The 15,677-nt window shown below is 39.0% G+C and overlaps 1 protein-coding gene across 19 annotated transcripts in view; it reads right to left on the bottom strand.

Annotated features, from left to right (window-relative positions):
- Positions 1–15,677, bottom strand: part of ABI1 (abl interactor 1) — a 103,752-nt gene that overhangs the window by 17,200 nt on the left and 70,875 nt on the right. For 13 of the 19 annotated variants that reach the window (XM_065872905.1, XM_065872908.1, XM_065872891.1 and 10 more), the window contains 4 exons: positions 9,064–9,240; positions 3,887–3,901; positions 3,062–3,162; positions 1,637–1,777 (listed from right to left, as the gene is read on the bottom strand). In XM_065872905.1, coding sequence (XP_065728977.1) covers positions 1,637–1,777; positions 3,062–3,162; positions 3,887–3,901; positions 9,064–9,240 — 434 coding nt within the window. The remainder of the gene's footprint in view (positions 1–1,636; positions 1,778–3,061; positions 3,163–3,886; positions 3,902–9,063; positions 9,241–15,677) is intronic. The other 6 variants (XM_065872906.1, XM_065872901.1, XM_065872896.1 and 3 more) reach the window with 2 other exon arrangements.

Raw genomic sequence — 15,677 nt, 5'->3', positions numbered from 1 at the left:
AAGGCCTCCCTCCTCCCAAGCTGGCCAATACTCTGCTTTCTGCCACCACCGTATCACAGACAGATGAATATTTTTGCACTTATGCACTTCCACAATTACTGGCTAACGTGCCTTTTTCTAACATGGAGATTGGCAAGTTACAGCCCACAGGCCAAATCTGGCCCATGGTCTGATTTTTACAACCTGTGAGCTAAGAACATTTTTTTTTACATTTTAATTAGTAGAAAAAAATCAAAAGAGGAATAATATTTTATGACACATTAAAATTATATTAAATTCAAATTTCAGTGCCATATATAAAGTTTTACTGGAACACAGCCATGCTCATTCATTTACGTGTTGCTGGTAGCTGCTCTCATGCTACAATGATAGAGCTGAGTAATTGCAGCAGAGACCATATGGACCACAAATCCTAAAGTATTGACAATCTGGCCCTTTATAAAAAAGTTTGTTGATCCCTGTTCTAACAGAACAAGCTCCTGAAAAACAGAACTATATCTCATAGGTATATCCGTGATATCTAATGAAGTAACTCTTAACTAACTAGTTGTTGAATATGATTAAACTATTACTACATCCACTATAAAGAACAACCATGCTTTGGTATAATAATTCAATAATAAACATATTTTAAAAAACCCAATTTTGGTCCTCATTGAACTTACCCTGATTCAGTAACTGCAGATATCAATATGACAATTTATTTACTAACAATAACAACAAACAGCAATTACATAGCATCTAAGAGCGTGATATATCCTGCGTAACTGAAGCCCCCCAAATGATTTTACCAATCTGTATTTCTAATAAAACCATCCTAAAAGTCAAGGTAAAGAGGGTCCTTGCCCAAGTTATTAAGTGAGAGGTAAAAATCAAAGAATAAAACAAATTGAGCTATACGATAATTTTGTCTGGCTTTATAAACTTGCGCAAAAATAAAGTGGCTACTTTTGAGGGGAGGAAGGCTGAGGCAATAATTGGGAAAGGGCCTGAGGGGGATTTCTGGATTGCGGTTATGTTCCATTTTCTGATCTGGGTGATGGTTACATAACTATATTCAATTTGTATTAATACATCAAGTTGTTATACTTAATAAAGTATACACTTTTCTGAATGTATGTTATGTTCCATAACCAAGTTTTTAAAAATCCACTGGGTAGCTGATTTCTAGAACTTTTTTTTAATGAATTTATACAGTAACATATTCTAGTACATCAACTCTCTTAAGAAATTCTTCCTCAGATCTAAACTGTTTTCTTTCCTCCAACCTCTTAAAGTTTAAATCACATTGTAGAGTTTCTGATGTTTAACCTTTTATCCAAAAAATTTAAGAGTGGTTACCTTAATCTTTTCTAAAAGACCATTTTAAAAAAACATTCTTCAGACTTCATCCAAATATACATTTGTACCTCTGTCAAAAGGAGGAAATACTAGCAATCTGCTAGCAGTATAAATAGATACTAAAAAATAGAAGTTATAACATATATTTAAAGGAACATATACAATATTAATACCCTCAAACTTTTACATTCTATATTAGCATTAGACTAGCACTTTACCGTTACCAACAACTCTATAGGAGTTTGTCAATCAATAATGCACATTCTCAGTTCAAAGGCTCAACCTAAAAATTTACCTGTGTGTCCTCGGTCTCTGATTTAAAGAAGCTGTCCTGCCTGGACTATGCTGACTTCCAAGCCTAGCAGGACTTGTCATGTAGTCATTAGGAACTGTTGGAGGTTTAACAGGTTCCAGGGTTTTGTAAGGAGTATTTCGTCTAAAGAAGCATAATAGAGAAAGGAATATGAATAAGAAAGATAAATGGTATTTTCTCCCAAATTTGTGACTGTCCCTTTATAACCAAGTATAACACAAGTTTTGGGTTTTTTTAATAATAAAGTTTGTTTTTAAAAAACATTTTTAATTGGGGTGTATGAATCTTGTTACTTTAACACAAAAGCTAAAATTTGTTGCCTTTTCTTAGGAAAACCAATGGAAAGGGTAATTTAAAAGTTCTCATCTTATTTCTAAAACTCATGGTTATAATTTTTTTAATGCTCAGTAATATCAAACTTTGAAACACATATTATTCCCAGATCAGTAACCCACAAGCCACTGTCCCTGTATATTATGGAAGCTAAATATCTCCTGTGCAATTTACTCCTATCTCAATCTAGAGATACATGAACAAGTACATTCTGATCCTAGATGTGATGCCATTAACTTCTCAATAAATGATTTTAACTTTTCTATTTAATAACTTTGTATGTTTTTTCAGAGGTAAGGTGTTTACAGAATGAAAATAGAAACTAAGATTCTATAAGAAAGCTGACTGCTGATCCCTGTCACTATAAAATGATTCCCCCACCCCTCCACCAAAAATAAGGAGTCTAATTTTCTATAATAAAGTGAACTATCTTTCAGAAATGTCTTACGAAGTATTCAATATTTGTATTGATTGAAAATTGGAAAGGAAGAAGTCACAATTACCTTCTCTACTTCTCCACTGGCCTTCTTACAAAGCTACTCTAGAATGAAGGGCCCTAAGATTACCAGCAGAAGCACAGTTAGAAGTACTCCAAGTAAAGAGTCCCCAAGTCTCAGGGGCAACAGAAGAACTGCAGGCTAGCAAACCAAAGTACACAAAGTAGACCACTTATTCAAAGCTCTGTAATATCAATATTGCAAATACATGTGAAGACACCATATATGGAACCTTCTGGTCATTTCATTTTAAATAAACGTAACTCAGATTCATATATAAATCTTTTTATATATGTATTTATATTTTTAATGAATTAGAAGATAATAAATAAATAATGCTCATTTACATACATACAAAAAAACTTTTCTAGTACAGAATTCCTTAGAGAATATTACAGAACAGGCAGGTTCATTTTGGATTCTGTTCAAGGAAATAGGAACCAAAATGAATTTGTAAAAGGTAGTATTATCACACAGAAAGGGTCCCGTCACAAGGATCCATACATTTACTTAAGTCACAAAAACATCTCTTCCTTTGACATACAAATCCTCTTGTAAGATGTAGCTGAATTCTTACCCCAATGTTCCCCGGCCTGACATGGGAGGACTCGGTGGTTTCTGAGTAGGAGGATTTGTTCTCGACAGTGTGCCAGTTCTTGCAGGCTGGTTATTTCCATGCTAAAATGTGGAAAGAAAAGCTTTTAGTTTTATATCAAATTGTTCTCTTGGTGTTTTGACACCATGTATTATTTTTTTTATTATCAGAATGTGAAATAAGGATTCCCAGACAGTTTTAATAACAGACTTTGGTACTACATTTTAAAAAGTCAAGATACCACTTGCACTTGGCTTTTCTTATTATTTTATGCCCTCCATACCAATTTATTGTAAAATACAGGTGAGATCATTGAATTTTATATATTATTTTATTGTTAAAAATGTTCACTGAGATCTAACTTATCTGCAATTTGAATGCTGGGTTTCTTAAAATTTTTGAAATGTGTGCATGAATATGAACTGCAGATCTCAGTGTCAATTTGCTAAAATATTCATCTAAAAAAATCACCTCTATCCCAACAACTCAGTAACAAAGTCATATATAATGCCTGGGAAACCTCCTAATTGTAAGTCAATAAAAGCAAGGCAACTATCAAAAAATGAGCAAAGCAATAAATGTTAGCAAAATTAATGTTCCTATATAAATGCAGATGTCAATATATCTTTGATATATTAACACATCCAAGCTAAATGTTGCTGATTTGAACTGAGTTTATTTAATCTACATAAATCCTATGGGGAAAAAGCAGACAGACATAGGAAAAGTTTTCAAATTTTAGTGGCTCTGCAGCTCTATCGATATAGAGGGGAAACTGTGGATCAAATGATAAGTAGTAACTCTTACCTTGGCTTTTAGCCACTTTACGTTGCAAAAAAGGGGGGGAAAAAGTAGAAATTAATTCTAGATAAGTTATATCTGATAGGACAGGTTTACATTTACAGTTACTCAATTCATGTTAATAAGCTTTTTTACCCAGTCATATTTCAAATATTTTGTAAAGAAAAGATATCCATAAGCAGCAGGGAAATATTCATGGGTATCACATATTTTTTCAAAATAATACATTCATAAGGAAATCACTTAATTATGCCAATCTCATGCAGCTCCAATAATTTCTTAGGTCAGTATTTTATCCTATGAAATTAATCCAACTGAATCACAGATGATTTAAAAAACAAATTTTGATTTAAACACAAACACCATACCTCATTAAATGTATGGCTACTTTAATACATCAGTGTACAAGACCTAAGACTGCTGGATAATGAATGCCCATGTATGAGTATTCATTATTTGAATGGTAGTATATTATTTTAAAGAGTGATAAACTGCAAATGTTAAAATTCAAAATCACAGCTTGTTTTCCAAATTCAGAAAAGGACCTAGCACCTCAGTGTTTAAAAACAAAATTACAATCACAATAGTAGCTTAGCCAGATTCTAATTAAGGAACAAGCAAACAGGGTCTGGATACCCTCTCATGTGTAGCTTATGAATACAAATCCTGACCAGGCCAACACTAGTAGAAAGTTATATGTTGCTCTAGTTCTAAATTTTCTTCTGAACAATTTTGACCATAATTCAAAACTGAAGAAAAGCTGCTTTGATCCTAAAGGCTACTTCTATGAAAACTGGCTAGCTTATATGTATGAAATAATGTGTCCAAAGCATCCTACTTGTACCACGCCACTTAAGAAAAAAATGCCTTCAGGTTGCAGTCTTTGCCTACATTTTGGGGTGGGGCGTGGGGGTCTCAAGTTCTTTCCATAATACCTGCCATTCTAAATACGTATCTATCATTTTTCAAGTGACCACAGAAGCAACATTAAGGAAATCATCCAAAAATGGAATATCCTTTGACATATTCTCATTTCTAGAAACTGTGCCAGAATCTTGGTATTCTTTAGTGTTTGTTTAGAATAATATGACTCATTTTTATCCTGATTAAACCATGTCTGGAATCCTACCTAGCCACTACATTTCACACCTGGATTTAGAAATTAAACTTGAATAACTTTATTATCCTTGAAGATAAGATTTATTAATATGATAGCATTGTAATACACTAAATACTAAAGTAACTTAGAAATATTCTAAATATGACCACACATCTTCCCTCATTTGCTGTTTCAAGTGAACAAGAAACAAACAAACAAAAAAAACAGCATACAAGTATAAACTGGTCCCAGATGAAAGGATGAAAGGAGAATTTAACTGGGAATGAAAATTCTAGTTGAACTCTGCTACTATGCAATGGTGTAACCTTTAACCTCTTATGGAGCACAGACTCCTCTCTTAAGTGCATGTTTATGTATACAAATGTGTTGGGGTTAGCGAGTGTTGGAAGGAAATGATCTCTATACCTTACAACTCAAAATATAATTGTTAGCAACCTACAAAATTTTTCCATTTCAGTGTCCCCCAAACACATTCAAAACTAGGCTTTTTATTTCCTTAAGATCTCACTTCATTTCCTTAACATTTACATTTATGGATGAGTCAGTTTACCATTTCCTTGGAACCTTAGGTTGAAAATAGAACTCTTTGATTCCTACCTACCTGCAAGCCCGAAGTAGATCATAAGCTTTGCATACCACAGGTACGAAAGTCTGTAAGATGCCAATTCTTTCTCTGAAATGATTCATTAGCTCACTCCTCTAATAAAATCGAAACCTTTTAAAAATACCATTCCTATGTATTATAAAGCTTTAGTGTTTCCATTAATAAAATGTAATAACTCCTAGATCACATGGTCTTTTCAAGGCTTGAAAATAAAAACATATGTGGAAAGTCCTTCATAAGTTATGAACCAGGCTATAAAGCTGTTAATTATTATAACTGTTTAACAGAAATAATTTTAAATGTTTCTACTAAGTGCTCAAGCCTTCTCTAGTCTAAGCATACTCTGAAACCTTGTTCTTCCTTCTATTAGGATGAACTTTAGTATTTTTATTTTTATTTTATTAGGATGAACTTTATTGTTCATCTTTTTTTTTTTTTTTTTTTTTTTTTGCGTTACGCGGGCCTCTCAATGTTGTGGCCTCTCCCGTTGCGGAGCACAGGCTCCGGACGCGCAGGCTCAGCGGCCATGGCTCACGGGCCCAGCCGCTCCGCGGCATGTGGGATCTTCCCGGACCGGGGCACGAACCCGTGTCCCCTGCATCGGCAGGCGGACTCTCAACCACTGCGCCACCAGGGAAGCCCTATTGTTCATCTTTTTTATTCTCCTTTAGGCAAACTTTCTGGTAGTCTCTCTATGCAAGGATTCTCTTATCTATATCTTACACTGTTTCCAAAAGTCAAACCAGACTTACCTTAAGACACCTTTTCCATATTTTAAATTCTTACTAAACTTATGTGTACCACCTATTTCATAGCATAAAATGCATTAACACAATAAATATCAATTAAATGAATAATACAAATACCAAAACACTAAAATTTACGTCATGAAAGAAGAAAATATGATGGAATATTTAATCTTGGGGGTAAAAAACAACACAAAACTTGGTAGCTATAAGAAGAAATATTGGGACTTCCCTGGTGGTCCAGTGGTAAAGAATCCGCCTTCCAATGCAGGGGACGTGGGTTCGACCCCTGGTTGGGGAACTAAGATCCCACGTGCCACAGGGCAACTAAGCCTGCGCACCACAACTACTGAGCCTACGTGCCTCAACGAGAGAGCCTGCAAGCCGCAACTAGAGAGAAGCCTGCACGCCGCAACGAAGACCCCGCATGCCACAACTAAGACCCAACACAGCACCCCCCCAAAAAAAAAAGAAAAAAAATAATAATTTTAAAAAGAAATATTAATATATTTGGATACAATTTTTTAACATCCTGTAAATATTTGTTTAAAATACCAAAGCATCAAAGTCAAAAGCCAAACAGCAGGATGAGGAAATATTTGCCAAAATATAAGGAGCTAATTTCTTTGATAGAAAAAAGAACCCTTACAAATCAGTAAGAAAACAAACTTCTAAATAGAAAAGTAGGCAAAAGATAAAATAACTCTAGAACTGTAAGTACAGTGTCTTCCAATCCTTAAAAGTGCTTTAGACACTAATTTAAAAATAAATCTACAGTTTTCCTCTTTGTAGTTTTGGCCCTGGCATTTGCTCATTAACTATTCCAAATTTCCAACTTTCACAGATCTCTACAATCCTCTAGAAATATTTAAGCCAACAATGATTTCTTAGGGAAATAAAACTGGATCAATATAGCTGCAATGAGACTACTGGGGGAAAAATAATTGTATGTATTTGTATATCACAGAAACAAAATGTGGACAAATAAGCCACATATCAGCTTCTGAGATACACTGTTCTCACTGACCACCCACCCTCCTACCCATGGTCAAAAAAATATTTCAAAATAGTCCGTAAAATAATGTGAATGTACTTAATGCCACAGAACTGTACATTTAAATGGTAAATTTTATGTTATGTATATTTTACAATAAAAAACTTAAAAAAAACACAAACCTGCGTCTATAAAGTATCCACATTACAAAAAGCAGATTGCTAAAATTCACATCTGCAGACTTTCAGTATATATTATGCAGTGTTTACATTTCTCATTTATACATACATAATAAAATAGTTAAATTTTCCCACCCAAAATTTCCTTGTAAAATTTGGTTTCATTTTATACTCTGCTATGTACTATGTATTAAACTGTTAAACACAATTATTAGTGGGGAGATAATAGAGGATAATCACTTCTAAGATGGTGACAGATTTTTTTTTTTAATGAGTGTATATTGCTTTGGTAGGAAGAAAAATCAAGCAAAAGGGGAAGAAGTGAGCACGTGAGAATGTGTGTGCACGGGTGTATGTATATGCATATATGTATATACATAATTTTTACTTCCAAGGCAGGTAATAATATTATAAGTTCTTCCAAATTCTCAAAATTCAAATTAAATCAATCTAGTCTAAATATCTTAAATTAAAATTGAACTTAAGCTCTTAGACAACCCTAGCCACATCCTTGGATAAAAATACAAGAAACAAGTAACCTGCTCTACATTTGCAAAGTGTTCCGACTTCCAAGCCTGACAGTGAAGGGGAGATTCCAATAGTCTCTGAGAAGAGCAGAATAAAGAGCGATGTCGCCAGCTATACTCCCCTCTTGATCAGGAACCCCAGATAAGTCAGAATGCAACAAATCCAGCAATAGCACCAGGCAGATAACCAGCTAGGAAAAGCTTCAAGATTCTAGCTGACCCCTAAAAAAATTATTGTAAATATTCTGGAGACCAGAAACAAAATCAAATAATGGTCCTCTAAGAAAGGGACTACCAAATTTCAGAGGAATAGTTTATCTTGAGCAAAGATAGCGAAAGAATTCAGGTCATTCCAGATGCTTCCAAAATAACACATGAATATCTAAAAAGTTGAGAAGCTACAGGTATCCTTCAAGAGCAGCTAATTCTGCCATGCTAAGAAATGGACAAGGGCAACAAACAATCCCTTTCCTAAAAGCCTGTTGGAGCAGGGGGTGGGAGAGTGGGGAGTGATGCACAGAACAAGATTACACACAATTGTTTCATTTTGCATAAACTGCTGAAATTATATCCACATCCACATAGATGTATTAATACACACATATTTACGAATAAATGAATAAAAGTATTTATAAATTACTTTCTAAACCAATTCTGGAAAGCATATACATTTTTTATTCTTAAATATTCATTCAGTAGTGAAAACAAGACTTGGCATTCACAACACAAATTTATAACATCAGTCTAGGATTCAAACGGCTTAACAAATGAATGGCCATTTTTTAAGTGTTTATATCTTCTTGAATACAGCCTACTGCACATGTAAAATTCTGCCCCAAGCTTAGTATAATACATAACTAGTATTAAATAAATGTTCTATAAAAACTGTATTGCTAATTACTAAGAGAATCTATTAATTCTTTAAGAAAATCAGCTTTCTCACTATATTTCCTATCCAAAATATTTATTGGATATGCAAATTATTTCAAGTTAATATAATATAAAATGCTTACCTTGACACCATGGCCCACATCATCCAGAACTGTATAGTCAATAGGTTTCCGAATATACCTTACAGGACGCTCCATATTTGCAGGTGCTATTATTTTGTGAGTTCTTGATGTATTCTTATTTGTTGTCAAAATACCAATCTCTCTTCGAGCCACTTTCTCTTTATGAATGTCCACAGTCTATATTTAAATTTGAACAAAGCAAGAAAATATTATTTGGAAGAGTAAATAATATATACGATATCCACATATAATGGACCATAAGACTGTATCACATGTCTATTTTCCAGTGAATAATACTGCATCTTCCCCATCAAAATTAAGCAAATTAATATCTTTCAGGCTCAAAACATGGACTATCTAAAGGTGATTAAAAGCACCAGCTAAGTTATTGGTTTTGATACCAAAATGATTCTTAGGAAAGCAATTTTCTTTCCTAAAAACCTGGTGTGTATGGAAAGGGAGGGCTCTTGCTCTGTGTAGCTTACACTTTATTTTGTGGGGATACAGACCAGAAAAAAAAATCAATAATAACAACTAGATGAAGTACTATAATGACACACGCACAGTTTATTTGAAATTAAAGGTATTTAGAGCAAGATGTCCAACTAGGTTGAGAAGGCTTTATAGAGTAAGTAGGTTTTTAAAAAATGAATAGAAATATGAGACAAATATGTAAATTATTCAAGGCAAAAAGAACAACATGTTGCAGACAAAGGTGTAAGAGAAAAAAAAAAAGGTAAGACCAGAGGTTCCAATCTGGCAGCATGCAGCCTACACATCTGCAGCCTATCTAGTACTGGCCTTTACGGCTTTAAAAAGGTTTTTTTCCCCCTTATTTAATTGCCAACATTCAAAAACTGGGTAGTAGTCAGCACATGAGAAATAATTACACAACCACTCAACAATTTAAACTTTGGCCTAACAGTAATGCGAAACCAAATAACAAATTTAAACTGAGTGACATCATCAGGTCTGCATTTTAAAAGATCCCTCTGGCACAGGTGTTGAGGACAGATAGAAGGCTACTGGCAGTGAGACCAGTTAGGAAATAATTACAGTAGCCTAGGTGAGAAAATGTAAGTATGTGAACTGAACTGAAACGGGGTGGGGAAGGTATTGTCAGGAAAAAAAGTTTAATGTTATGTGCATTTCTGCACATCTTGTGAGAAGAGGTACTGACTCCCTTTGTTCTGTATATTTATATAATAAACAGCCTTAGAAGATATAGTGTCTCCTCAAAGAGCAAAAGGCAGGTTTGTTTACTGTCCGGTATAATAAAGATACTGTCACTCCCCAGGGCAAAGGGTAGGAAGGCTTACTGCCCATTATAAAAGATCTGGTCCCCTAAGCTGGGAGTTCCTTTCCTGTAACCCACCCAATTGTGTGTGCAGGCATCAATCACTTGGCTCTCTCTGCAGTATCCTGTAGAAATTGTGGCTGGTTATCTGACACAAGTGCTGACTATTGCCAGGAGTAATGACAGCTTTTGTCTCTGACCAGGAGTCTCATGTCTTCTACTCGAATCCATGGAATTGTGCAGGCTAACTTGTGAGCTTCCACAAAGGGTAAGATCTCAACCCCTCACAATTTTTGACAGTTTTGGTAATGAAGATGGAATGCTGACAAAGACAAAGCTTTTTAGAAACAGAATGAAAGGACAGTTAGCAGGAACTGAGAGAAGTCCATGGGAATCGGGAGTGAACATGTTGACCAGATTGTATGGCCCCCCAGGCAATGTCTGGTCCTCTACTTCACTGCCTGCTAATGATGCTGAACTGGGGCGGCAGTTTCAGGCTGAGTACCAGGAAGTAGTTTCAAACACAGCAGCCTGAACGATGCCCTGGTTACTGTCAGCTATCCACCAAGCTCACCAGGTCGGCCCTGTAAACAACTAGTAATAGGATTTGTCTGGCAGAGGGAGGCGGGAGCACCATAAATGTATCCATACTGAGTGTGAAAGAAGGAAAACTGTAACCACTGTGGGCAGAACCAGGAGAATCTTTAGCAACTGCTAGTTTGCTGGGGAGATTGAGGGGGTGGGAGGGGCACATAATGTTTGTTAAAGAAGAAAGGCAACACCTGGCTATTTTAGTGCTCAGCCCCTCCTGCAGTCTGTCTTCTCAACATTAACCCCATTCGAGATGAGTAAAAGACCTCAGGTTTTGGCAGTGGGCCCTGTCTGCTATAAGACAGTTCTGGTCCTTCTGGGAAACTTTCCCTGAAACAATCTCCCAAGGGCACTGACTAGTCTTTGGGCTCTTCCGTACTAAAGTGGATTTTAAGTGATTTAGCAAATGATTCACCACAGAATGAGAAACTCACCCACAGAAATCTAGATTAAATTCTATCAGCTTCAGAAAACCCTCCTAGTCCTTATGCTGAAATCAAGCAAGAATTGAAGAGCTGTTCTTTTGACAATGGAGCGAGCAGCAGATAGTCCACATTAGGTGGACTCCTAAAAACAACGATGCCACCCGTGCAGATCAAGCCCAAGTCGGCCAAAGAGTACAAACTCATGGCCCCCGCCGGGAAGTGATGTGGCTGTAGCCGCTGAATCAAGGCATCCCTAACGGAAACGGATGATGCCAGTCAGCAATGACGGCCCTGCCACAGAGTACACAACACAGGGCTTTGGGTGCCCCAAATGCTCACAGCTACGGCACCACTCAAAACTGAAATAAATTCACCTCGTTTACTGGTGCAGAGCTGCTCTCTCCCAGCCTCCCCCTACACCCTTTAAAGAGAAAGATTGTTAGGGGCGGGGCCAAGTTCTCCCAGTCCCCAAGGGGAACTGAAGAGCAAACATACCTGGCTTTGCAAGATCACTGTAGGGAGGGGAGGGACATTTTATAGCTCTGACTGATACATATTGGAGCCCATGTCACCTTCATGCCTCACCCTGTGGAGGGAGAGGGTACCTGCTTTCAGCTATGAAGTATGGGTGCAGTTCATGGTGCGGAAGAGACGCTAATGTGTTCTTTTGGGTGGGACTCTTGGTACCAACTCAATGTACTACTGTTGTGGCTTCCAACACTGAATGTATAATTGGTATTCATATTTTTCATGCTTGCACGGTGAATACTCTTAAGAGCCAGAGGGGATTATGCCACCTGGGAAGAGCCACATGTAGAAAAGCACTAGCAGCCTTAGTGGCCCACAGTCCTTATGACCCCTCTGAGTACAAGTTTCTGTGCGTGGGTAATGTTACTGACTGGAGCTTCTGACAAGAGGAACAGCCTCCACCAGAGAGGCCCCTTGGACTTGGTATATTCAAGAATGCAGCCAGCCTGGCCCCTATGACCTCTCAGCTCTACAGGAAAGAGTGGCAGCTACCCCTTTAGGGAAAATTTATTTTCCATTCTGTTGGTTCAATGAGGCCCTTGATTCACAGAGGATCCCCTAAATGCCTGGGCCTGGTGCACTAATGACTCAACTAAGCTGAGACCCTGTGGTGTTCCGTGGACTGCTGTGCTGTTCAACCTCAGTGTCAGCTATGCAGAAATGAAAGTGGGTGTGGCTGCTGTGCTCTGCGGGCAGAACTCAAGGATGTTCTCAGAGATCCTGCTGATATTCCCGGTGATGAACCTTGTTAGGCTTCTACTGATATGGGGCTAATACCCATTGGTAATAGTTGTTTGGGTCTGCTACTTAGAAAACTACAGACTGACATCTTAAAGACTTGCCATATAAACTGTGGAGACAGACAGTAGTTGCCGAGCAGACCACCTAGGTCACTAATATGGGCCATAGTAAGGGCCCAATGTCTGGTGAAGCTAACAGGAGTCCAGCTGCTGATGAAGCCTGCACTGCCCAGACTGCCATCTCTGCCGGCAGATCCATCACCACTCCAGATGCGTCAACACATGGACCATCATTGAACAGACACAGAGTAAAGGACTCTGTTCCTGATGCAGAGGCAACTGGTGACTCCCAGAAAAAGACCCATTCATCTCATGGTGAGAGAGGCCACATCTCCTGCCACTGGCAGACCGGCTACATCAGACCTTTAACCCCGTCTTCACACCATCAGTAGTGCCTCACCGCTCATGACACTCTTCCAGGTTATGGTATTACAATACCAATCCAATCAGCTGGCTCCAACCATACCACTGTGGCCTGACACTAATCTGTCATGTTTTTCACTTTCCAAACCATTTGCTATCTGACAATAGTATACTTTTTAACACAAAAGTCACAAAAAATGGGTTGTTTGTCAAAGTATGTGATGGCCTTCCACACTCCCTACCATCCACAGGCATCTTGTATTGGTGAGTGTTGAAACAGCGTCCTCAAAAATCAACTTAAAAAACTCAAAAACAAAAGACAACTGAATTCAAAAATGGTCAAAGGACTTGAATAGACATTTCTCCAAAGAAGATATACAAATGGCCAGTAAGTACATGAAACGGTGTTCAACATCACTAATCATTAGGGAAATGCAAATCAAAACCACATGACACCAATATGTATAAAATAGATAACTGAGGAGGAGAAGATGGCGGAAGAGTAAGACACGGAGATCGCCTTCCTCCCCACAGATACATCAGAAATACATCTACACGTGGAACAACTCCTACAGAACACCTACTGAACGCTGGCAGAAGACCTCAGACCTCCCAAAAGGCAAGAAAGTCCCCACGTACCTGGGTAGGGCAAAAGAAAAAAGAAAAAACAGAGACAAAAGAATAGGGATGGGACCTGCACCAATGGGAGGGAGCTGTGAAGGAGGAAAGGTTTCCACACACTAGGAAGCCCCTTCGCGGGTGGAGACTGCGGGTGGCGGAGGGGGGAAGCTTCGGAGCTGCGGAGGAGAGCACAGCAACAGGGGTGTGGAGGGCAAAGCGGGGAGATTCCCGCACAGAGGATTGGTGCCGACCGGCACTCACCAGCCCAAGAGGCTTGTCTGCTCACCAGCCGGGGCGGGCAGGGCTGGGAGCTGAGGCTCGGCTCCAGTCAGAGTGCAGGGAGAGGACTGGGGCTGGCAGCGTGAACACAGCCTGCAGGGGCTTAGTGCACCACGGCTAGCGGGAGGGAGTCCAGGGAAAAGTCTGGACCTGCCGAAGAGGCAAGAGACTTTTTCTTCCCTCTTTGTTTCCTGGTGTGCGAGGAGAGGGGATTAAGAGCGCTGCTTAAAGGAGCTCCAGAGACGGGCGCAAGCCGCGGCTAAAAGCGTGGACCCCAGAGACGGGCATGAGACGCTAAGGCTGCTGCTGCCGCCACCAAGAAGCCTGTGTACGAGCACAGGTCACTATCCACACCCCCCTTCCGGGGAGCCTGTGCAGCCCGCCACTGCCAGGGTCCCGGGATCCAGGGACAACTTCCCGGGAGAACACACGGCGCGCCTCAGGCTGGTGCAATGTCACGCCGGCCTCTGCTGCCACAAGCCCGCCCCGCCTCCGTACCCCTCCCTCCCCTAGGCCTCAGTGACCCAGAGCCCCTGAATCAGCTGCTCCTTTAACCCCGTCCTGTCTGAGCGAAGAACAGACGCCGTCTGGCAACCTACACGCAGAGGCGGAGCCAAATCCAAAGCTGAGCCCCAGGAGCTGTGAGAACAAAGAAGAGAAAGGGAAATCTCTCCCAGCAGCCTCAGAAGCAGCGGATTAAAGCTCCACAATCAACTTGATATACCCTGCATCTGTGGAACACCTGAATAGACAACGAATCATCCCAAATTGAGGAGGTGGACTTTGAGAGCAAGATTTATGATTTTTTCCCCTTTTCCTCTTTTTGTGAGTGTGTATGTGTATGCTTCTGTGTGAGATTTTGTCTGTATAGCTTTGCTTCCACCATTTGTCCTCGGGTTCTATCTGTCCGTTTTTTTCTTTAAAAAAATTTTTTTTCTTAATAATTATTTTTTATTTTAATAACTTTATTTTATTTAATCTTACTTTATTTTATCTTCTTTCTTTCCTTCCTCCCTCCCTCCCTCCTTTCTTTCTTTTTCTTTCTTTCCTTTTCTTTTCTTTCTACTTTTTCTCCCTTTTATTCTGAGCCGTGTGGATGAAAGGCTGTTGGTGCTGCAGCCAGGAGTCAGTGCTGTGCCTCTGAGGTGGGAGAGCCAACTTCAGGACACTGGTCTACAAGAGACCTCCCAGCTCCACATAATATCAAATGGCAAAAATCTCCCAGAGATCTCCATCTCAACACCAGCACCCAGCTTCACTCAATGATCAGCAAGCTACAGTGCTGGACACCCTATGCCAAACAACTAGCAGACAGGAACACAACCCCACCCATTAGCAGAGAGGCTGCCTAAAATCATAATAAGGCCACAGACACCCCAAAACACACCACCAGACGTGAACCTGCCCACTAGAGAGACAAGATCCAGCCTCATTCACCAGAACACAGGCACTAGTTCCCTCCACCAGGAAGCCTACACAACCTACTGAACCAACCTTAGCCACTGGGGACAGACACCAAAAACAACGAGAACTACGAACCTGCAGTCTGCAAAAAGGAGACCCCAAACACAGTAAAATAAGCAAAATGAGAAGACAGAAAAACACACAGCAGATGAAGGAGCAAGATAAAAACCCACCAGACCTAACAAATGAAGAGGAAATAAGCAGTCTACCTGAAAAAGAATTCAGAATAATGATAGTAAAGATGAT

This window comes from Phocoena phocoena, chromosome 2 (assembly GCF_963924675.1).
Source record: "Phocoena phocoena chromosome 2, mPhoPho1.1, whole genome shotgun sequence".
NCBI classification, from domain to species: Eukaryota; Metazoa; Chordata; class Mammalia; order Artiodactyla; family Phocoenidae; genus Phocoena; species Phocoena phocoena.
Note: the sequence above shows the minus strand (reverse complement) of the source record. Positions and strands in the feature narration are given on the sequence as shown.